Here is a 24753-nt window from a genome sequence, read left to right as displayed (position 1 = left end):
TTCTAGAGAGTTCAAAGGCAACAAAAGTAAAAACTGGTGAAATAGAAGCAATTATGGTTGGTTTTTTTTTCTGCAGCCTGAGTTAAATTCACCAAGGGACACCCTACGGAGGGAAAGCACTATGGCAGAGACACTAGTTTGCTATTTCATGTCTCCCACATGAGGTTACAGGAGGTAGCTTGAGAAGTGCCAAACTATTGAACAAATGTGTCACTCTCCAGAGATGTAGACAGGCATGAACTCACAGAGGTCAAAGATAGAGCTACAGGTTTACACCAGCATAAATCAAGACTGGTCCCATATCTGCTCAGTGAAATATGGTCAGACAAGGAAATACAGAGGTGGAGAAAGAGGAGGGAGTGGAGAGAGACAGAGGCGGGGTGGGGAGAGAGAGAGAGAAAGCACCACATATGAATTTTCATACCTTCACTGTCAGCAGGTCCAGCTGACCAGTACAATGCTGATCTAAATCAGCAGAAGGGAGAATGCTTATAGTCAGAAGGATTAGCTTTCTTTTGCAAATATCAGGCTTAAACCCTTGCAGCTAGTGGAAGTACAAGAGGTTTACTGTTGGCCGCGTTTTCTTCTGATTTTTGTCTTGTTGTCCTATGTATTTTCTCTCTCTATTAGTAAAATGCACCCGTTTGTGTGAAAGGACACAGATGCAGGACATTGAATTCATCGTTTTCCAGAGTGTACCTTATCTCCGTGCTTCCCCAAAAATTGCTAATCTAGCATGCCAAAAAGCTAGACTGTGATCAGGCAGATAGGAGAGTCTTGGAAAATCCATGTTGAAGATTTCCTGTCTGTTAGCCCTTCAATGGCCTCAAGAACTTCATTACAACTTTCCCAGGCCATTGCTTTTACAGCATTCATGGCCTCCCAGTGGCTCTGTGCTAGGAAATGTTGGCTGCATTGCTCTGTGAGGAATAGGACCAGACCTTTGAGATCAGCCATGGGTGCTGAAAACCTTGTCACCACCTGCCTTAGGCAAACAGTTCTTGTTCAGCTCTCAAGCATACAGTGAAAATGAGTTTCCCTTACTCCTGCAGTTGCACGCAGTTTGGTTTTGCAGCAAGACATCTATGTCTACAACCTGCAACCCAAGGAAAGATTAATCATACACCCCATTTCCCATAGACAGCTAGAACTGGTGAGAGAAGAGTTGCACAAGGAATGGCCAGAATGAGGTAGACCCCATCCTTCCTGACTCTCTACAACGACAGAAAGTCAGGAAGCATGATATCCCATACTTCCCTCCAGCACATGGACAGCTGAATGTTACACCACCACTAAACCACTTCCCATTTTCTCTCTTTCTCACATCTTAACCCACTTGGACTCCAAGGGGAGAGGCACACAGTTATGTAGGCCAGACTCCCAAGAATCTTTTAAGTTTGTAATTGCTTTTGTTTTCCAATTAATTTTCCTGGCTATCAAAAGGGAAAGTCACCCAGATACTGATACTAGAATATCAAAAGAAGTGGTAAGAAACTGAACAAATGGGTACATCATCCTCAGATATGCCAGAAGCCAGACATACTCCCATTACCCCTTGCTCTTTTTTTTAATAAGGTTGAAAAAACCACAACTTTCATGATTAATGAGAAAAAACATATTGAAAATGCCAAATAATACCTCATCTCAGGCCAGTGCAGCCTTGACATCTGACTCTTCATACCGAAGAATAATAGAGGTGACTTTATTGTCCAAAAAGTAGCTACCAATTGCTCACTGTCTGTCAAACAGCTCATCATCTCCTCCTTGCCATGATCTGTTAATCTGCTGCATCCATTCCTAAAGCCTATCCTTAAGACATCAGCTAAGAACAGGGCAGTACTCTAATGCAGGGGTCTTCTCTTGCATGCCCTGAGCCTCAGCACCATCTCCTAATGCTAAACCCCAGTGCAGAGGGTGCACACTGTGGTGGGAGGAGTCTGAAAATCTTCTCCCCATACCCACAATGCAGGATCAGACATTCCTTTTGCTAGGTGCTAGGTCCAGCTGTCAAGATTTGTCTTTCTGAACTGGCCAAATTCTTTAACCTCCTTGAAGAACTAATCCCTCACACGCACTGGCCAGCTGGTCATTAAATAACATGACTTCATCCCCTTCTGGCAGCTCCGTATGGGAGCTAGGGATCTCTATGCTGCTCCTGGGAGGCAGAAACTCACCCCTGAGCTGTGGCTGCAGCCAGCAGTCCCAGGCAGCCCCATTGAGGACAATGGAAGAAGGACGAAATGCCCCTACTGTCTTTGTCGCCCCTATGTCACCCCTTTGTCACATGTATAGTCTGCAATGGCTTTTGCACTAGTGCTCCTGTCCCTGGGTAGATAAAGGGATAACTGTGTATCTGGCTGACACTTACCCTAAAGCTCACAAGGGTATTTGAACTGGGCTCGTTAAAGCCAGTGTGACTCTTCCCCTTTGTTTGATCAGATTTCTTAAAAATCTTAAAGAAAACCCTACATAACCTCAAACTATATGTTAGTGCAAGTGAAAGGACTGGAAATTCAACACTCTGTTTTGAAGATAGTTAGTAGGATTTAAATGATAAAAAAAAAGAGACACAAATTGCTTTGAGTATATACCATAGCTGGCATGCAAAAATGCCTGTTTAGATCACAGGTTTTCGGGAATAAAGTCTATGTTAGCTAAGATTTTATTCTGTGAAACAATGCAGACTGATGTTTATCATGTCACAAATGCTAGGTTGCCTTAGATATTATTTCTAGATAGCATGCAAAGCCAAGGCTTGTGTTCTTGAGACCAAAAAGGATGTCTTAAGAGAAAACATTCCAGTCCATGTCCTGAATCAACTGCCCTCAGAAGACTAGCAAAACTGAAGGTGGAAAAAATATATCATCCAGAGAAGCAAATCTCCTTCTTGGCATTATATTTAAGGTAACACAGTTACATATTGTCCCCAACAGAGAACAGTGAGTGCATAATAAAATCCAGGAAAAAGAATGGTGACCACTAGGATTGTATTGATAGAAAATAGTATTCTGTGTAGTTGTAGAGGATGTAATTAGAAATGAGAGTAAAGACTTACCTATTCACAGTAGTAAATGTATGTTAAACGCCTTCTAAATCATTATCAGTTAGGGAGGTAGTAAACCCCCAAAATGGAACTTTAAGGCTGTAATGGAGCAATACAGATAATAAAGCTTTGATATGATGATACATGGCATGGGACAGACTAAATTTAATAGCAATTCCCACAAAATCAGAGAGTAATCTTAGTGGAAGGAGTTCTCTAGAAGCACTTGATCCAATCTCCTCCTCAAAGTGTGGCTAATTCCAGGTTAAGTCCTGCTACCCAGGATCTCAGCTGCAGATATTTTGAAATTATCCAGTGATAGAGATGGCACCACCTTTCTGTACAAGCTGTTTCAGCATGTGTTCTCCACCTTGGTGAAGTTTTTCTTTTAAATACAGTAGGAATTCTCCTTGCTGTTGGTTTCTTAACTTCTTTTCCTCTTGTTAGAGCCGGGATTAATACATCGGAGTCACAGTTTCATGTTTGGACTCAGTTGTTTATTAATTCTTATCTATAGCACAGCCTCACGAGTCATGAGTTCTAACTAGCAAGGTAGAAGATGGAAGCGTCTCTAACTCTTTCCAAGGTTATTTAAGCATAAACTATCCAATAATGAGATGACACCTATATTATTTATATTTTTGACCCAGTAATTGACCACACAAGACCTGCAATGCAGACCTTTTTCACCCAATTAGAAAAAAACACCAAAACCAAAAAGAAGGTGGTGGAGGACTTAGATAACACCCAAAATCCTCCATATTGCCCCATATATATAACTATAAAATCTTAATTTCTAAGTTTTTCACCCTGTGATATCACACAGTCCTATTCAAACTACACACCCACAACCCCAGCGCTATCACTCAATTTCAGAAGCCTGTTCAACTGCCCCAAGTCAAATGCAGTGCCCACCTGAGGGTCATTGCTGGGTCAGCCCCCAGCACAGAAAGCCCTCAGCTCTCAGCTTACAGAATTCCAACAGCTCGCTGCTGTTCCCATCTGCTGTCTCCTATCCTTCCACTGGGCAGCTCTGAAAGAAGTCTAGGTCCCCCTCCTCTTTATTTCCCATTAGGCAGGTGAAGACAGCAGCAAGATCCCAGCCCAGTTCTGTCCTCCATGGAACAAGCCATCAGGTTTACCTTAGACTCCTCTCGTACATCACCCACTGCATCCTTCCCTGGACTCCTGAACTCCAGTTTCCAGTAATTATCTTGTGCTGGGTCCCCTAACTGGACACAGTATCTTAAAATAGCCTCACGTGTATCAAATGGAGCAAAATAATTGCTTCCTTCGACCTCCTGGCTGCACCACTGGGGCCCACCACTCCTTTTCTGGGTTTCCAGGTCCCTTGGGTCTGGATCTCTCAGATTTCTGCTGCTATTCAGTAATATTCCAGCACAGATGCAAGGCTTTGAATTTTTCTTTACTGAAAAATACCCCATCCATTCTGATTTTAGGAGTAACATGAGAAGTCATGTCCAAAGCCTTGACAAGTAAGTCCAGTCATAAATTTAGTAATAAGTGCCAGGGAAAGAAATTAAGGCATAAATACAGAACATGAATTCCTGCCCTATTTAACAGTTTTAGCACCAAACTACTTCTGAGACATCCCTGGGCTTTTTTTACATATAAGATGCAAAATGCCTTGCCAGTATTCAAGCTCTATTTAAGTCAGTTAGTTTGGATACCACAAACATTGCAGACAGAGCTGTAGGGCACTCACTACAGCTCACTCTCCCTGCCAAGGCACATAGGGCTCATAGGCTGTCACAGCTAAAATTTGTCTCGTTTCCCAGCTACCTGTGTTATCTGAAGGTTTCTAATAATTTAAAAGGTGTTGGCTGGTATAGGTATATTCCAAGGACCTTCAGATACAGATAATTTCAAGAGTTATCATTCAATTACTGTTTAATTACAGAAGACAGACAAATAAGGACCTCAGGGAAAATACAGACTAGTCTGAAGGCCAGGAAGGAAGAGGAGTATATTAGCGTGATCTAATAATGAAGTCTAGGAAGGCTTTCCTGAAAATATTATAAAAATATAATAACATCCCACTGTGCATTCCTAATGGAAGGGGAAAATAGTTCTTTACAGAAAAGATGGCAAGTACCTGTAAGATCAGCCAACAACATACAAAACCCCAGAGTCAAGGAACAGGGACCAGGGCAAAATTTTGTTTGGACATTTACCTAAAACTGAGAAAACATCTAAATTATCATTGAAATAAAGTAGGTGGTAACTAAATACATGTGTTCATAATCTAATCACATTAGGAAAGCCTGGAGTAGGAACGTATACTCTGGATGAAACTGTTCTGCATGTCCAAAGAGACAAGTCTCACATGTACTTATAGAGAGGGTACACATTTCATTTGCTTCAAAGTTCAGAGCTGGGTCAGAGACAAGTGTAAATTTGCTTGAACTAAATTCACTTGGATTTCATCACAAATCTGGGGATATTCTTCCTAGATGGTTCATTTATCTTCTTACTTTCCTAGTGACATGGTAACTGAATCAATACCTCCAGTCTATTCCAGTCCTTTGTATTTAAAAGGATGTCTATGTTTAATTTAAGCATGTTCATTTGAACAAAAGCACCCAGACATTTCTGTGGATTTTTCAACTTTCTCTCAAACATTTTTTTTTCACATTGTGGATTAGACTATACTTTTCTTTCTGAAAAAAAAAAAAAAAAAAAAAAAAAAAGTTCTCTAAATAAAAGCAAGAACAAGCGAGCCTCTCATTAGCAAAAGAAAAACAGAAATAAATCCAGACTCATTCAAAAAGCAGGCTGCAATCTTTTTTAATTACTTCCATAACCCTAAGCAAGCCACATTTCCCAAGAGAGCATATGAGATAATCCTTAAACATTAAGAAATGTGAGGAAAATGCGGCAGATTTAGCAGGCAAATTAGAGAGAGAGAGAGGATTGAGCACCTGGGAAAGAAACATGCTTCAGCATTCATTATACTGACTATTCTTTCTCACAATCTGGAGAAAAACATCTCTTTTCATTCCACAGTCACACAAGGAATTTAGAGAGTTTTACACTGCAAATAATTTTATTTAAAAAAAAAAAAAAAAAAAAAGTCTTTCAAGACCCTAACTGCTACATAAGCATCAGGCTGAGGTATGAAAGTTCGCCAAGAGTGCCTAGAAAGTGATTTTTTAAAATAGGATCCACGATGGTAACCATCCTACAGAAATATTTCATTTAATAGAACTCAGCAAGTTATTAACCTTGCTTTTGCCCTCTACATATTTAGATGAAATTGCCTGATTTTGTCTTACTACTAGGACTGGTAGGAACCCATCTTCTAATCATAAAAGGCTGGAAACTTGTCCTCCTAAAACAGGGAGCTGTTGGGCTTCTACAAAATTTCACTTGGAAGCACTGTGATGACTTTTCTTCCACTGTAAAAATGTGTGCAGTTTTGAGAGATTGATTTATTTTCAATTGAATACTCATAGAAAACACTGTGAGCACTTTTTGCATTTCTTTTTCTAGCGCTGTGATTCCAGTGCCACCAGGTAGTCACACAACAACTGTGGCTCCTCTGAGGTAATGTATTCCCACTTCTAAAAGCTCAAAAGAAAAAGTTCATACAGTATTTTTTCATGGGATAAGTTATCAACCTTTTTCCTCTCTTGTTTTTGGACGAGGCTTTGAAAAATTTGGGATCTCCACATCCCTATGCAAAGATGGAGAGAGAACAGGAGTGGCTGTGGAAGAGTAAGTGCCCACCACCATATTCACCACTCTCCTTGGAAGGTGTTGCTCCCATGTATGATCCTTTACATCCCAAAAAACATTCCCTGAGAAGCTCAGGGGGTGTGCTGAAGCACTCGTAAATAACTGGGCATTACTCCCTCATCATCAGGCAAAGCAGAGAAGATTTAACATTGTCTTAAAGGTTTCAAGCCCTGCTACAACAACAGCAAGTGCTTACTGAGCACAGGGAAAGTGATTTGAAATTTTATTTCACTGCTGCCTTTGAGCTCAGCAGCTCAGACTTCCAAAAACTAGAAAGGAGGCCTAACTTTACATATACACTCTTAAAATAATCTATCCCCTCTCTTTGCCTGCATAAAATTGTGTATGCATAAAAATACCCCTCAAAGCGGCAGTATGTTTTAACTTTATAGAATAATGTTAGAATATACTCTTTAATCCTAATCTGTTTCAGAGATGATGTGGCTCTTTTGAATTCCTAAATCTTGTACAAACAAGGAAGGAAGTTTGTATCATTGGTTCTGGCATTCTCATACTAAACATAGTGACTCAGCCAAATGATGATTTTGATGAACCCTTTTTTCAGTTGGTTTTTTTTGTTTATTTTGTATTTTTTTAGTATGTGTAGAGGCACCGCTTTTCATATACCACTAACTCATTTTACCTGAAAAGCTGTCACACAAATTAAGGTGGGTATATCTCCCTTCCCTTGTTTCTCACCCTGCACACATGCCCATTAATTACAAGGATAAAGCCCAAATGACACCACATACTCCAGAGCATCTGCTCAGGCCTTAATTAATCCAACCTTTACACAGTCCCCATGGCAACAGTGCTCAATAGACTACCCTGATTTGGAATATTCAATAGAGCATTTTACATTCCATATTTTATTTAAATTGTGGCTGCAGAACTACTCCTGTGCCAGCAAACTAGAGTCAGTGCTGATGTGAACAGAATGAGTCCTTGCTCAGCTTGACCCCTCCTCATCCATTACCTCATTAAAATGTGTAATAGCATTTGAGCTAAGTCACATTAAAGCAAACACTCCTTTTCAAAGCTTAGAAAGAAGTCCATTACCACTTTTTTTTAAATTGAAAAAACAAAATTCAGGCTTCATAAAATGAATAGGAATATTTTGCAGTGCAGCACCTGCAACTCATATCATGAAGGTGATTATGAAAATATTAGTAGCAAATACGAATTTCTTCGGTGTATTTCTTATCTCACTAGTCCTCTTATCTTATCAGCTTAGGCTCCAAACACATGTTCTGGCAAAGTGTGATCCCCATCATTTAGATGTTAATAGAGCCTGGAGAAAAAGAGGTCGTTTCAGCTAATGGAAGAGCTGTTTATTTCAGTTATTCTGTGGGCAAGGGGCCCCCATTCTCAGTTTTCTTTTGTACCCAATTATGTAGAAGAAGGCACTGGATTGGATTTCTCCACCATGACAGTGCCAGGACTTCCTGCCAGGAATTAAAACTTTGTCTCAGCCCCCACCTAGGGAAGGTAGCTCTGATGGCTAAAGCTCAGTTGCAAACCATCATCCACAAGCCATCTTTTCCCACAGCCAGCAAAGCACTGGGAGGCTGTTTGGATAAAGCCTCTTAAATTCCTGCCTCAAAGCAGGGAACCCTGCTATCTCAGCTGTTTTCCACCTCACACATGCCCAGCTAGCCCTTTCCTCAGGGACAGCTGTGGGAAGGGACCAGCATATGACCCCTGTGCCTGTAGGCCAGGCTCCCCTGGAGGAGCTAGGGGACATTAAAAAAAGCCCCCAAAAAAACACTAAAAAAAAGCCCTGCCAAAACAAAAAACCAACCAACCAGCAAAAACCTCCATAAAACCCCATGACAATTGACTCAAGCAGGGATTTTTATAAATTTAGTGGATGGGAAGGAGGCAGGAGCAGGCAACTTTAGTTTGTGACTGTGCACGAGTGACAACTGGATGGATGGAATGTTGGTTGGGAAAACCTCTGAGTGTTTGCATCTCTTGCACTTCCATATCTGTCCTCTGGGTATTAAATTACAGCTTTAATCACTGACAGCATAGAGAGTTTAAAAGAATTATTTTGCTATTGTATGCAGACAAGTTGGTCTGAAACTATGCACAAATTAAATGTTAATCTGAGTCCAGGCATAATCTAATTATTGTTTCCTTTTGAAGTAAGAGGAACAATATTTACTGAGTAAATTATGGACGTCTAAAGGTAAAGCTTGCTTTGAAGATTAAACAACACACATGTTGTTAATTATTATAACCATACTTGACCCTTGTTACTTTGCAAAAATTTGAACACATTTTGAATTTTCACGGGGACGTTTTGTTTTAGAAGGCAGCACTACATATCCTTGACAATTGCCTTTTATTACATGGCAACATGAAAGAGAATACTAAATATATGAGAGGTTGAGTGTGTGATATATGTAGTGAGTGCATAGTTTCTCTGAAATACAGAGTAAAATCCCTCTTTTAGCACAGAGGGGCTGCTGGCGGCATGGGGTAGCCATCCTCACCAGCATGGGCCACATCTGTGGGCTCCCCACACCCTAACACCTCTGTCCCTGGGGAGACAAAGCCAGACCAGATGCCTGCTGCCAAGGGCCCAGAGCATCCCAATTTTGTGCTGGGGAGGCCATTGTGACACAGCAGCAGAAGAGAAAGGCACGACCATCTCCAGATTAGACAATGTAATCTCATTTTCCTTCTCTGCCCACTGTGGGTTCTCGATCCATGAAAACACTTCCTGATAACTGGAAAATTTTATACCCCAGTCCATCTTATTCAGCTTTACTTTCATCACTAGAGCTATCCAGTAGTTTAATTATACACTAAACATACATTAGCAAAAGGCCTAATCAAACAGTAAGGCATTATTGTCACAATAATGTAATTTCACAGAATACCTATATAGATATTTTTGTCAGTGACTCCCTGAATGCTGTACAAAAGAAACAGTTTCCACTCTTGCTTGTGCTGCTTATTTATATCCTCACTTATTTTTGAGTGCCTATCACTTTGTCTGACAGTTCACAATGTAAGTTTGCATGGAAGTGAAGCATTTTCTCTGAATCTGTCAACCTTGGATCCAGGTCTGCACATTCCAAATATATGACATCTCTTTTATGTTCAGCTATGTTCTATAATTACCCCAGAACTGCTGATGGTAGTGGCAGAAATAATAGGTTGGAAACATCTGACCTATGTTTAGGGAAATGTTTCTGCTTCTCAGAAGGCATTTGTGAAATTAAGTGGTGAGCATAGTTGACTTCCATCTAATTGAAATTGTTAATGGAAGGACTGCATTGTGATGAATTTCAGTAGTCCAGGTGTTCTGAAGTTCAAATTTCCTAGAAAGAAGAATATTTTGAGTTTGGTGTCTGCAAATCCATGCTGTTACACATGAACAGTGTCCTTTAGAAGTATGTTGGAAGTATGCCATTCCATGGGGCTTTTAGAGACTCCAACAGTCTTGCCTGTAGGACAAGCAGAAGTAATCAACCATTTACCAATAAACTAAACTTCTCCCTCACAGTTTGGTGGTTCTATATCTTGTCCTTGAAACTTGTTATCCCAATCCCTTTGAAGAGTTAGGCTGTAAATTAAATGAGAACAGCTGGAGTCAGGATTAGAAATTGAACTTCTGCTGTGCAAATTGTGATTCCCAGTGGAACAGCTGATGCACCCCACCTTCTGTCAATAATTACTTTGTGTGGAATATCCTTTCAGAATGTATTTTACATGCCAAGAGAGGTTTCCCAAGGCTGCAAGCCATCTCTCACAGCCTGCACAAGCCCTCAAGGTGGGCACTGAAGGGATAGGAGGCAGGCAGGGGGGCGATCTGAGCGATGCACAGGCTACCCCAGGGCCCCACCACACTCTGCTGTGTGGCAAAGCAGGATTGAATATGCAGCCAATGCTCCCAGAAATCAGTTTCAGTGACACCAAATGTCTTGGTCCCACAGCCAGGTTTGGTTTTCCAGATTACCAAGCTACCAGCACCATTGAACTGATAATATCCATGTACAAACCCCAGAGCTGGGACCCTTCCTTCAGCATCCAGCGCTCCTCTCAGGGGCCATCCAAAAAATATCCTTGTAGCTTACCTGGAACATTATCAGGCACTTTCTGAGGGAATCATCCACTCACCATCCAGAGATCAGCCACAAGCACATTATGCCTCCTAAACCCTGAAGTTTCACTTCATGGTAACAAGTTCTGCACTGCCAGACACAGAAAATACCAACCACACCCTCTAGTCTGGAGATGTAGATGTTTACTGAGAACTTTAAGGAAAATTATTGTAGCAAATCTCCCCAAAGAAAGCCTTGTCATCAGCTGGAAGGTAGTCAGATGTATTTAAGACATCTTCCACAGCAATAGGATTTCCTACAGGCTCATGACTTACAGCCCAGACATTTTGCACAACTGTAGTCTAAATATCAAATGCAAGTCAGCTGAGGCAAGGACGTCATTTCTGTGGTAGGATAGCATTTTCAGGCCATCTGGAAGAAGGAAGGGAATCTTACTCACAGACACAGCTCTGTGCCAGTTTTCTCTTCATAGGACATCTGGGGGTCAGCGCCAGATCTCAGAGTAAATCATTAGTTCGATGAGTGCCTCAAAGGAAATCACAACTAAGCTTTGTATCCTCCAAATCCTACCTTTACATGCAGCATTGTCACTGTCCAGCCTAGACAAGCTGGTTTTATACTACACAAGGATCAGGCACTTGGAGATAATTTATGAGGTCTGTGCCACCTTGTCAGTTTACTTGGTGTCCGAACGTGAGTTTAAAATCAGATCAAATCTGGTCATGTGGGACTTTGTGAAGGAAAGTAGCATCAGCAGAGAGGCAATTTCACTCTTAATGTTTTCCCTTTCACTGACAGTTTGAGTATGTCACTGTGAAAACTTGCTCCTGATTTAAAAGCTGGGAAGGAACACCAGAGGATAAGGATAGTTACCCTCCAGTGACTGAAAGTTTAGGAGATGCTTAGTCAGTGCTATTAAAAGGTATTTTTGTCCACCTGGCTGCTTTGTGTCTGGAACTGACCTATAAAAGCTTGTTACAGAATTCATTGCTAGGACAGCTGTGTTCATGTAGGAAATGGGGACAGTTTTCATTTCAGATGAGACATTACCAACTTTAACCAGGAGCAACACCAATTTCTCACATTTCTTGCACTACTCAGAAGGAGCTCAAGTGGGTTCACAGCTTGGCCTTGAGAATCTTCCATGAGCTGGACCCAGGGAACACAGTCATCCTGTTCATCCATCTTCACAAGCTGTCTTCAGTCCATGCAATTGTTTATCCCTGTCCACCTTTGTTACCAGCAGTGGTAACCTGGGTGAGTGGAAGGTTCATGGCGCTGCACAGTTCTTGCAGTATGACTTGGCAGTTTTACAGAAATCTGGTAAGAAATTTCCCTCGGGTCTCTTAAGCTGCCACAGGCTTTATCTGAACTTACATGCTTCACTGCCCCTTCCGTGCATACTTGGGTACTTGCTCTCTCTGGCACTGGAATTAAAAAATGTGGGATCTAACTTCTCAAATTATCAGTCAATCAATAAGTAGTATGATAAATAGACTTTTTTCCTCTGAATTGACTTTTTTTCTCTGAAGCTTTTTCCATGAAGGAGTTTAGAAACACCTACTTAGAGTGCACACTCTTTCAGCCTTTTCTACACCCAGAGCAACTTTTTTATGTTTCTTTTCTCTTCTCCTGGTCTCCACCCAGGATATTTCAAGACTCAAATTCAGAATTTGGTGGTGCTGTAGACCTCTCTGTGGCAGAGCCTTTCCATGTAAGAGGCAGCAACATCCTGATCTGAGCCTGAGATGGAGTGAGGAGAAGAGGAAGAAACTTCAGCACAGATGATCCACGGAATAAAAAAACATAGCTCTCTGAGAATCTGGGAGCCAACTACCGACCTGAATTGAGCTGCTTCCAACACTGCTCTGCATGTCAGGGAAAAACACTGACATTCCCAGGTCATCCCAGGAGTTACTTGGGTCATTTCCCCCCCACAGCCTGCAGAAGCCTTGCAAGCTCTTCCACAATCTGTGTAGCCTTTGATGAGCTCCTCATAGAAGTCCAGTAGATCATTGCCTGATTCACTTTTTCAGAGCAAAGGGCTGGACTGATGACAACACTTCAGAATAATGCCAGCCTCACTTTAGGATAATGCCTCAAAGGTTATCCTTTGAGGGTTTTCCTTTATGTTGAAGAAATGAAGCATTTTTTGACATCTGCCTGCCAAAGGGAGCCCTTTTCACAAAATTCAAGCCACTGAATTCAGGCCATCTTCATGGAATTATCTCACTATTTTGCAGCAAAACAGAAAAATCTTTTTGGAGGTTAGCACGTACCTTATGACTAAGATTATCAAGAACACTCATAGCTGTTTCTGCAGTGCTTCTACATACAAATATTTACTAGGGATGAGAAAACAACAAATGCATCCATTTGCCTTGGAAAAATGGCAGAAATCAACTGGCACATTCTGAAGTTCCACAGTTCTGTAAAAGCAGACATCCAACCTGTTTCAGTATGCTAATGCTCCACGACCTGTGCTGTTTCTACTTCTTTAAATAAACTGGGCACAGTGAAGGCTTTGGATGGGAAGGATTTGGGGCTGGAACTCTCATCAAACAGAATATTCATTAGAAGGTATCCAAACAGTCACACTATTTCCCCATTTTGTCAGCAAACGCACAAGGAAAACTGCTCCATCTGCAACTCTCCATTGCTCTCAAAATTCAGCCTGAGCAAGTTGTACATCACTTACCACAACACAAATGCTTTTTCTTTGAATGAACACCATCACACTGCAAAAATGTTTTTAGCAGCAATATGGCACATTACAAAATTGGCACCTACTTGATTAAGATGCAGCAAAAAAAAATTGTACTGACTTTTTTGAACTAAGTGGGTGGCATATGAATTAATGCAGCTAACAGGACTCTCCAAGTAAAATGATTTGTATTCCTTACATGGAACATTAACCTACATTTTTTTCAATCATTTTAGTAAACAAACTTTGGGGAGTCTTGCTGATAGCCTAATCAGTATTTAATTTAGTAATTTGAAAATAACATGGATGACCTTTGTGAAAAATCTCTTAGAAATGCAGCTGTGTTGTTTACCTTAATACTCAAACAGCATTCAAGTGAAGAATTTGGTCCCTTTTGGCCTCATTCTACAAATGATTGAATGCACAGATCCAAGTGTCTGGATCCACACTGTAAGCTCAAGCTCCTAATGAATTTCTTCTCTACCATTACTGTAGACTTGCTGAAGAAAAGATTAATTGCAAGATTTCCTTAAAAGTCTTTTAAAGTTGCTTGATATGCCAACTTTACTAGCATACAACATTAAGGAGGGAATGCTGGAAAATTGAAGGCATTACAGCAAAGAAATCCCTACTTTGTTAAAAGATGGAGAAAAAAAATTAAGAGAAGATAAAACAAACAGAAAGCTCATCCTGGTGCCATGGATATTTGTAGTACAGCAACTGTTCCTTTAATTTAAACACTGAAGTTAAACACTTACTAAATCAGATTCTCAGCTTTCAGAGTCAAGATGCTTTGAGAAGCATAGCAAAAAGAAAACACAATACACAGGATAAGTGAAAAATAACAGGCTTTGCAAACAAGCCAGCTTCAAAATAACATTAATAAGGTGAAGAGAATTTCTGAATATATTTTTCTAATTAAAAAAGAAGATGCAGCATTAATACATTCCTGATGATAACTGAAAACACAGACTGCTGAAATAGCTGAGTCTCACAGGGGCTGTGTTTAAATTCTGCTAAGTATTAAGAAATGCCTAAATAATGGATAGAGAACAGGGGTGCGTAATACATCTTATTATAAAGAGCACCTGCCGAGACCATACTGGCCTATACTTTAAACATTTTCTACAATTAAAATACCTAAATCTAGAGGCCACCTGTTTCCTGCCTTTGCCTTTCTGAAATGCCAGAAGTTTTACTGTAAACACAGGTGAGCAAAATAAGATGCTGCCTGACTTTTAAGGGACTTAAAGGAATTTACACAACAGCTGAAGTCTGGGCCAGCCAATTTTCAGCTCCCAGCCCCTCAATTAAAGCTGATGAGAGAAGCAGTATCCTCTCTTCCTCTCCCGGTGGCAAGATGCTTGTGTGGGAATTCCCACACCAAACTGGGACAGCAGCTATCCATCCAGCAGCTTGGATCTGACAATAACCAATACCAGATGTTTCAGCCAAGGCATAATGAAATGCAGAGAGAGCAACTGTGGAGGAAACTGCTCATTTTTTCCCAGTTTCCCATGGGTCTCCAGGCAAGGCACATATCCTGGGACATACAGCATCTGAAGAAATTTGTCTGGCTCCTTAGAAATTTGCCAAAAAAGCTGTTCGGGTGGCTACCCTGAATTCATTGTTGACTCACTGTCTTTACTGCAAGGCCCTTAAGAGAAGTTGGATCCACATTTTAATTTTAGTCTAACTGTGAGAAGTAAAGAAGGCTAAACAATTCTGGAAATTCTTAGAATATTTTTTTCTCTTATAAAGAGATATACTTTTGAAGTGCTGTCATGTTAGCAGGAGTCTTGAAGGCTGGACATAGACACTGGAAACCACACCTGCAGGCCCAGGCTTCCCCTGATGGCATTTGCACATTATCATTTATACAGCAACAGATGTCCTGCTCATCATGCCAGGTGCTTGGTTGTTTGCCCAAGATATCAATTGAACAACTACTCTGGAGTCCAGTAAGATGCAGCTCAGAAAGCTCTGCTTTAGGGTGTGCCCCATAGCACCCAAGAGCCTGGAAGAAAATCCTCCTCAGTCAGGAAACCCATGCTAGTAAATGCACTTACCTAAAACTCTGGCGCCTTGCAAAAGGTGTTGCCCAAAATAAGGGTAAGGGTAAAATGGAAACCATTGGCACCTGGGACTTACCCAGACAATTGGGTGGGAGCAATTCTGCGCTCCTTTGCTCCTTGAGGTGGGCAGATGTGAGGCAGCTGAAACTCCCAGGGGTCTGAGCCCAGACGATCAGATCCCTTTGAGTTTCCTCAGGGCTTTGCCCCGCTGGCGACTTGATAGAGAGAGGGATCCTCGATCCAGTTGTCCAGAAATGGAATTTAATAATCCCAAAATAACAAATAATAAGGTGTCTACAATTTACGGAGTGGACTAACAAAGGGCACTAACAAGGGGCAAAAGCCAAAGCCCAGGGTCAGACAGTGGTATTTACGCTGCCCGGTGTGGGGAGGAGTTCAACCTGTGGTAACACAAAGTACGAGGAACCTTCTAGCAACGATTTGCACGCTTGAACTGAGGGACCATGTGAGTGAGCCTTTTTCTTGCTGGGCTTAGAAAGGTGTTTCCCAGGGCACCGATCAGGGGTTTTCTTCCTCCCCCGGGAAATCACTCCTGTAGGCAGGCCTGATTCAGGAGCTGTGCAGCTGCATTCCTGCTGCACCTCTGCCATTCCTGCTGCACCTCTGCCAGTGCCATCAGCCATGCCAAGTGACGACAGGCACATCCTTGGTTTTGCCAGCTGAAATACACAGCTTTGGCTACACTGGGCCAGAAACACACATCTGCAGCAGAGCTCAGTGCAAACAAGGTCTGGACACTTCCCCCCCACCTCCCCCCTTCCTGTTTTCTTATTTATTTGGAGGATCTCACAATGAATCAAAGTTACAGTTTTGCAGAAATGTGCAGGACATTTATTCATTTTCACAGAAGTGTACAAATTTTTCAGAAAGACAAAAAGGCACAAAAAGGTACAAAACAGGTTTCTTCCTGCGTAACACACAGACAATCCCGTTAATCTGAAAGCAGAAAGCTATCTGACTTCTACACAGGAAAGCAGTGGAGTTTCGGAAGAGTTCAGCTAGCTGAAGCCTACTATTTATCCCCTTTCTTTACTTTTCTTTTTACTAGTGAGATGGATTCATCTGGTAAATTTTAAAGTGTAAGGACACTTACTGAAATGAGGAACACTTATAATACAATAACTGATTTAGTGCATCTCTGCACAGAAACTGGCAGTAGTATCAAAATGATAAAAGGCTTTGGGACATGAAAAAAAACCCACTTACAGTTAAGTAATTATGCTCAGACCATAAAAGACATCCCCTTCTGAGCAGTTCCTGAGCTAGAAGATAAGGAAAATGACCCAACAGCTAAGGGTATATAGCACATTTCAGCGAAGACTAGAGCCATCATTCTTATATTGCTGTCTTCTCATGTTATATCACAACTATTAGAAGGTTACTGATACACACTCTGAAATCTCAAGTAGCAGACCCATCTCTCTCAGCTCATCCTTGTAAAGGGAGGACTCGAGAAAATCAACACTAACTTTCACAGTCCTTGGTGGTACCTTTACAATTTCAAAATGCTAGGTTCTCCCCTGCTACTCGCTGCTTCTTGCAAAGCATTTGAAATCATGTCATAAATTAAAGATTACCCAACAAAGGCTTCAAAATAACCTACTTGCTATATTTATCATGGGGAAAAATTTGCATTTACTATTAAATACTACCCTAAGAGCCAGATGGTCATACAGAATGACTACAGAGATTTAGAAAAGCAAACACAGTTACCTTTCCAAAGTGCTACTGAGATTAGAAAACAAGTTATCAGAGGTAAACAATCTTTTCTTCTACTCTGGCTCCATTTTCTGCATCCTGCAGGCTCTCAAGCTGGTGGTTCAGCAGCAGTTCATCTACCTGTGGTGACTGGATGGATCCCTGGTTTGGAATGCTTGTCTGGAGACCCTGGGTCTGTGGTGCATTCAGATCTGTAACACACAAGAGAAGAACATGTGACAATGCTTTTTCTGCTGTACCCATGCCATCAGAAAGAGCAAATTCTGATTTTTTCATTAGCACCTTTTTCTAGTTTGCTGCATCTGTCTAGAAAGGAAAACACTACTCCAGAACAAATTATACTACAGCCTGATGAGAGGTACCTTACCCAAAGTTAGTGAAATCTATTCAAGTAATAATAATAAATGTGTAGTCATTTACTAAACAGACACACAATAATGAAAAGATACAAGCAAGGTCAGAACTGAGCTGGAGGGAAACACACAGCATATAATCAGAACCTTTGTTAGTAATAATACAGTTGTAACATTAATACAGTTTTCATCATTACACAGAATTTTATTTGTAAACCTTCCTTTTATGGATGCAAAAGAATTAAGTGAGCAGAGTTAAAAGTCTACATGGCTGGCATTTGCATTTAGCTTTTTCTACCAAGTTTACCTGTGTTTATTTGCACAAACTGCCTATTCTATTTTGATCCTTTTGGTATGACGTGGAGAGAAACACTTGCATCCAAACAATAGAACATTATTTCACAATGATCTTGTTATCTTTCCAATTTTCTCCCACAAATGCAGAATTGTTTTGCAGCATTGCACAATAAGCATTTCTATGATGATCCATATATAGCTTAAAAACCCAAAACAATACGACTACAGTTGGGTTTTATCCCTAGTCAGCATTCTGTAGCACTTTGGGCCCTCAGGAACTGCATCTCAGTAGTTGGCTTTTCTGCATCTGTATTCCTTCAAAGCAACTTTACCATAGAAAAAAGCTGCATGACAAAGAATGCATATCCTCATGCATAGCGATGAAAAAGATCTGTAATGGATATGCTACAATATTTTTCACTGTAATTTTAGCCTGACCAACTTCTCTATTACATCAGGAAAGTTTAATTTTCATTCTTCTCTCTCAAAAAAGGACTCTGCAGAAAGAAAGGGAGCTTGGAACTCCTTGTACAGCATGGTAATGCTAGAGGCATGCAAACCGAGAACTGGGGTTCTTTGAGCCTTGATCATTCATGCAGAGCTGAAGAGACATTTCATGCTTGCTCCGGTCCCTATTTCTCACGTGTGTGTGCAATGGAAATCTATTATGAAGGGTCTATTTGGGTTCTTACACGCCATGTCACTTAACTGGTGGCAATCCGTAGTGACACCTGCCCACATTTAGCATTCCCCAAATATATGTGGCTTTCATCAGACTTGTTCACTGAGGCAGGAGTTCAAGGCAAAACAAGCTTTCTGGCACCCTGAAAAGCCTAGGCTCTCTGGCTGCTCCCTGGCATGGGGTGTGTGGAGCAGCGTGGGGTGATTATGCCATGGGCATGTGGGAACACATTATATCACAGCCTCTGCCCTTCAGCATCTTCTCCTCTTTGATATTCACACAGCTGGGGGGAGCAAACAGGCTTTGGAGCTGCAGCTCCCAGCATGAGCCACATGCATCTTATTCTTGCTGCCAAGACTGCAGGGTCAATGGCAGGAGCAAGGTATTTATAAATGAGCTTAGTCATAGTGGGATGACACAAAATGTTACAGAAATTAGTCAGTTGTCTTTCTTTTACTGTTTTATACTGGATTAAGTTTCAGCCTTGATGAAAATCCAGAGTAAGTCTTGATTGCAAGTGATTTATTTGCAATATGTAACACAGCAGGACTTGACTCCCTAACTTAGTCAAACAGTCCTGATTTTTTGAAGATGATGTCAGCATTTATTTCTTTTTGATGGTCATGTTAGAAAAACAATGCAATTTGCAGCCCACAGAAGAAAGCAAAAATATATCTGTCTGTCTTTATGAAAACTGGATACATTTGGGTTGTTTATTTACTAAAAAGAGCCCTACGAGCAGAAGTTCCTCAACTTCTGAACACTTACATTTTGGGATAATGTTACCTACATTAATATTCCTTTTAAGTCCTGTGAGTCTATTCACATTCCCCAAGTCATGTGCATAAGAATACCAGGGAGTAATCACTTATTTGAAAGATCTCTTTCCAAAGTTTATGAAGTACATAATTTGAGAAGCCTAATTACAAATTTGAAAATACACAGAAAAGAAAGAGAAACACCTTACATGCATTTATTTTCCACCATCAAAACTAAACAGTAATTGCTTCACCAATTAAAAAAGTAGCTGTTTCCAAACCATTTCTCATTAACTGTTACAACTATAAGCAGCAGACCTGAGCAGTGGAAACTGTCAGCATTCTGGAAAAACAAATCAGATCCTGTCACTATCAAAATAAATGATTTATCACTGATTTAGCTGCCTTCCCCCCCCCCCCCCCCCCGCCTGATCTTTTTCCTAAATACATTGACTCTGGAAAACCTGAACAGCAGGAGAGCATCCAGGAGGTATAGAGCACAGCTGCTGCTGGGGTGGTGAGTGGCTTCAGGCGGGAAAAGTTGAGTTTAATCCAACTGAGGAGAGAAGGGGCTGGCTTTGGTTTCACTTCAGGTGGCACTGAACACAGACTCTGCCTAATAAAAGCTCGATGTGTCCCCAAGGCCAACATACTCAGCCTGCCATCGGGGAGGGTGGCTGCTGTTTCCCTGCCCAGTACCATACTGGAAGCAGCTGAGCCTGGAGACCAGCTGGTGTCACAGGCGGCAGCAGCGTGGAGTGCCCTGAGAGCACATGCATGTCAAGTGTGGAAGAAGTGCTAGAAATGGTAACAACAGTTTCAGGTGAAGGAAGAGTGAGAAAAGTGGACTGAACTGCCAGTCAGCCTCGGTTCCTGTAACATAAAACAGTGACAGCAGCCAAGAAGCCTCCCCTGAGCTCTCTGGTACAGCATGGGGAAACTGAGTTGCCCTGGTCACCAAGCAGGAGAAAGGTGAGAGAAACCTTCCTCCTGAAACACCCTACCAAAACAAGGAGGAAACTTCTGAAACCAGACTTGAAAACATCAGCTGCTGCCTACTAAAGAGCTCTCAGAGCTGAGGATGCTCAATAAAAACAAAAAAAGGAAATCAAACTGATTTTTTGTGTGGACAGAAAGGCAAAGGGGCTGCTAGCAGAAAGTGATATCCAAGAAGATCTTCCATGCTCCCCTGGCTCCTGGGGCACCCATGGGATCTTCCCAGCCCGTTTCCAGGCCTATTCTCTGCTACACTGAGGCAAACATCAGAATTCATTATGGATCAGGAGTCAGGTAAATACAGAGTACTGGCCTTTTAGGAGCTTCCATCAATGTGATTGTAATTCATCTATCAACATCAGCCATAAAATGAGTTCTGTGTTACCTCCTTTGTTTAAATTCAGCATTTACTTATCCTTTTCTCTGCTCCCCTCCCAGCTACCGACAGATGACGTCCGGCAGGCTGTGTTTGGCTCAACAGCACACCCACCAGACCAACCCCCGGCAGAAGCTGGGTACAGCCCCTGCCCACACCCTTCCTACCCGGGCTGGGCTCTGCCTGCTGCCTTGCTCCACACCCTCGCAGAGAGGACAAACAAAAGGACTGTAATCTGGCCACAGCCATTCACTTGCTCATTTACACTGTTTTTCTCTCATAGTTAGATAAATACTCCCTGACTATTTCCAAAGTTTTAACAAAATTGAGCTGTAGCTCAGATTCTTCCACAGTCTGCTCTGACACAGCTTTCTGCTCCCTCTCACTTTTGCACTGGCCAAGAGCTGCCAGCATCCCTCCATGCCCTGGACCCCAAAATTTATGTGCAAACTGTAACCCCTTTTACCTGTTTCTCACTTACATAAAATATATTTCCCCTACAATATTCCAAGTAACTCTTTCCCACAGAACAAGCCAGATCTGCAGCTGCATCACAGATATCCAAGGTAAAAGTGAACAGTAGGCCAGAGGAATCCACTCTTTCAAAGCTGGGCTGGTCAAACACCCAAGGCAAAAAAGGGTGTGCTTGAGACTGGTGACCAAATGTCAGGTAATCTGTGACAGCACTTCAGCCTTTTGGGGACCTGTTGCCTGTGCCACATCTCAGTATTAAATACTCCTTAAGTACATCTTTTACTCCTTTTAATCTCAGCTGAGACCATTTCATTAAATAAAGAAATGCCAGGCATTCCCAGCAATCTTCCCCACCAATTTCATTGCAAAAGGAGTTAGAGGCTGTTTCTAACAAATTCTGGATCCAATCACAAATTGTCTCACTCACACAAACAATTCTCACTCACACTGTCAAATTCAACACAAAAAACAATTTAAATTTTTTCCCCATTTTCCTTGAATTTAGGTCTGGTACCATGAGGACTGCAGCATCAGGAAACTGCAGGGAAGCACTCTACTCTTTCCATACTTTTTCAGACCACCTCAATATAACAACGGCAGATGGCAGGCCTGTCGGATGTGGGATCAGTTCTCGTGAGAGTTCATAAGGGCACCTCATTTTTCCAAACAGGGTCTGGGTCCAAACTCTGAGAAACGACAGCTCCTGGCTAAAAACATGGTGCTGTTGTACAGGAAAAGGAAAAAAAAATCCCATTCTGCATGCTAACTACCCTACCTTTTCCACAGCACTAAGAGACAGGATTAGTACTATCTCACAAACTGCTGACAAGGTGAAGGACAAAGGAATGGTATTTGCAAGGATCTGAAATCAATACATATAAAAAACAAACACAGCCCATGTACCTGGGGGGGTGGGGGATACAAAAGCCAAGTAAACAACTCATTAGTCACACTGATTCTCACCTCCTGTCTGTTGTCATAGGATGTAAGAACTTCCACATCAAATAAATGCCACAGATCTTCTCCTGCACCTCCTTCACCTCTCCTCTCTCTCCCCCAGGATCAGAGCTCTTGATGTTAAGGCTAGAGTGCCCACAGTGAAGATTACGGGAAGGACAGGAGAACCAAGGCACAAAGAAACACTCCGGGCAAAAAACCCTCTCATTTCTCTGTGTTTTGAACAGAAAGCCCTTAGTGTTACTCCTTCAACTCTGACCCTGGTTTCACAGCATCACAGGATAATTCAAGTTGGAAGGGATCTCAGAAGGCCTTGGATTCAAACTCCTCCGCAAAGCTGGGTTAGCTCTGAGGTCAGGCAGGCTAGATACTTTTTTACTTCTTGATCCTTTCTAAAGAGGACGAAAAGAAAAAGAAAAAGAAAAAGAAAAAGAGAAAGAGAAAGAGAAAGAGAAAGAGAAAGAGAAAGAGAAAGAGAAAGAGAAAGAAAAAGAAAAAGAAAAAGAAAAAGAAAAAGAAAAAGAAAAAGAAAAAGAAAAAGAAAAAGAAAAAGAAAAAGAAAAAGAAAAAGAAAAAGAAAAAGAAAAAGAAAAAGAGTTGAAAAAAACAAGGGGAAGGGGGTGGAAGGAACACACCGCATGGATTTTGCAGACAATTACCTTGCTGTGACTTTCGAAATCTGTCACATTGACCCTCTTTAAAAAATAAAGCCACATTAAATGATGAGTGATTTATGCCACTTTTAGCGATAAATATGTTGAAGAGTCGCAAAAGCACTAACCTTCTGAAATAATAGAGTTGGGTTTTGGTTTTACATGTACTTATAACAACTGGTACCAAGTTCATTTGGACTGACAGCTGACACATCAGCTTCAGGCCACAGCTATTTGAAATGGCAGAGCTGCTCTATTTAATCCCCACACTGGCACTCATGCATAATGCAAAGCACAAGCAGACACCTAAAAACCAGTGCTAAGTCTGCCGGGTCTGGGATATTCAAAGGAATTCAAGGGTAACAGGCTCTCATTTGCCATCACAGTTCAACAGCAAACGGCAGCCTAACTCCCTTGGGCTCCACTGAAAAACCCACTGGCAAATCCCACGGCACCTCTTTGTCTCTAATGATGCTCCCAGTGGTTTCCATGCAGATTCATTAGCAACAGAAAGCAGATTCCCCAGGGAATTCCAAGCACCTCAGCCTCTTTCCCTTTCCTCACCATGAAAGGCACCATGACCAGTTTTGATTGCTTTTTTTAAATGCCTACTAAGACCTTCCCAAATTGCAATGGATCTTCCATACTGCAGGTTCAGTTGTTTAAAGTTGGTGGAAGAAAGGGAACACCATGCAGTGGTACCGGGTGCCTGGAACGCCAGGGCATCACCCTGGAACAACCAAAATACTGCTGCTACCAATTCAGAACAGATGACTTGCTATAGAAAATTCATGTGTAAGCCTTGAAGATTTGAGGACAATTCCCAGCATTTTCACTGGCATTTGAGATCCCCCATACCATCAACAAACCAGGCCCTTCACACCTCAATAAAGCTGATTTCATAGCAGGAACCTAATTTGGTATTGGGTCTCAAAAAAGCACTGGGAAAAAATATTTTGACCCTAAAGCTACCAAGGAAAGAGTAGCCTAGTCCATTTCCCAGCTGACTGAATAAGGCAAGAAAATCGGTCTGGGAATTGTAATGCTGTTATTTACTTTTGACCAGCCCAACCATGTGAAAAAGCAGCAGTTGCATTTCTTAGGCAAACAAGCACCTTCACAAATAAGAGATCTTTACACAAAAAAAGCAGATGAGGAATTATTTCAGAAGAGATCCTACATCAGTTAGAGTTAGCAGCTTTTGGCACATGTTTTGTTACAAGACAGAGAACAGAAAGAATTCAAAGTCTATGATGAATAAGGTCTGCAACATAATTCTTCTCTACATCTCTATGCTGTATTTTTGATGGTGGTAAAATTACTGGGATTGCCATCATTCTGCATGTTTCTGCTCTTTGAGTAGTTGCTGGCTTAGGCAAAACAATGCAGTTCTGTTTTCAGGTTTTGCCCCATAAGTATTCAGAGAAGTTTGGTCTAGGCAATTTGGACCTCATTCTTGGTGCAAGAAACACAAAACACACCTTTATTCCACTAAAACAGCATTTATCATAAGGTTCCAACTCATACTCCAGGTTTTGGAGTAATGTGATGATGCAGTAATTCTTCTTTTATTAAAGAAAACACAGTAAAATCCAGTAAACACACTATTTCTAACACTGGTGTTTACCAAAGAAAAGATTTTAAAACTAACAGAAGCTCAGATACTGACAGTGTCACTTTGACATCAAATTCATAGCATGCTGATTAAAATTGATTATGTTGATTGAAATTTTAACCTAGTTACATGGCTATGTTATCAGCTGTATTGGTTTTTAAAGCACACGGGTTCTGAGCTATTTTTGGCATGCTG

The 24753-nt window shown here is 41.4% G+C and overlaps 1 protein-coding gene across 3 annotated transcripts in view; it reads right to left on the bottom strand.

The window, feature by feature from the left end:
• Nucleotides 1–16486: 16486 nt before the first annotated feature.
• The window catches only part of ARHGEF28 (Rho guanine nucleotide exchange factor 28), a 122778-nt gene continuing 114511 nt past the window's right edge, over nt 16487–24753 (bottom strand). For all 3 annotated transcript variants that reach the window (XM_066180737.1, XM_066180738.1, XM_066180735.1), the window contains one exon: nt 16487–17588. In XM_066180737.1, coding sequence (XP_066036834.1) covers nt 17428–17588 — 161 coding nt within the window. In that variant the 3' untranslated portion in view covers nt 16487–17427. The remainder of the gene's footprint in view (nt 17589–24753) is intronic.

Source organism: Chamaea fasciata, unplaced genomic scaffold, assembly GCF_029207755.1.
Source record: "Chamaea fasciata isolate MVZ Bird 193981 ecotype frontalis unplaced genomic scaffold, bChaFas1.0.hap1 SCAF_4, whole genome shotgun sequence".
NCBI lineage: Eukaryota > Metazoa > Chordata > Aves > Passeriformes > Sylviidae > Chamaea > Chamaea fasciata.
Note: the sequence above shows the minus strand (reverse complement) of the source record. Positions and strands in the feature narration are given on the sequence as shown.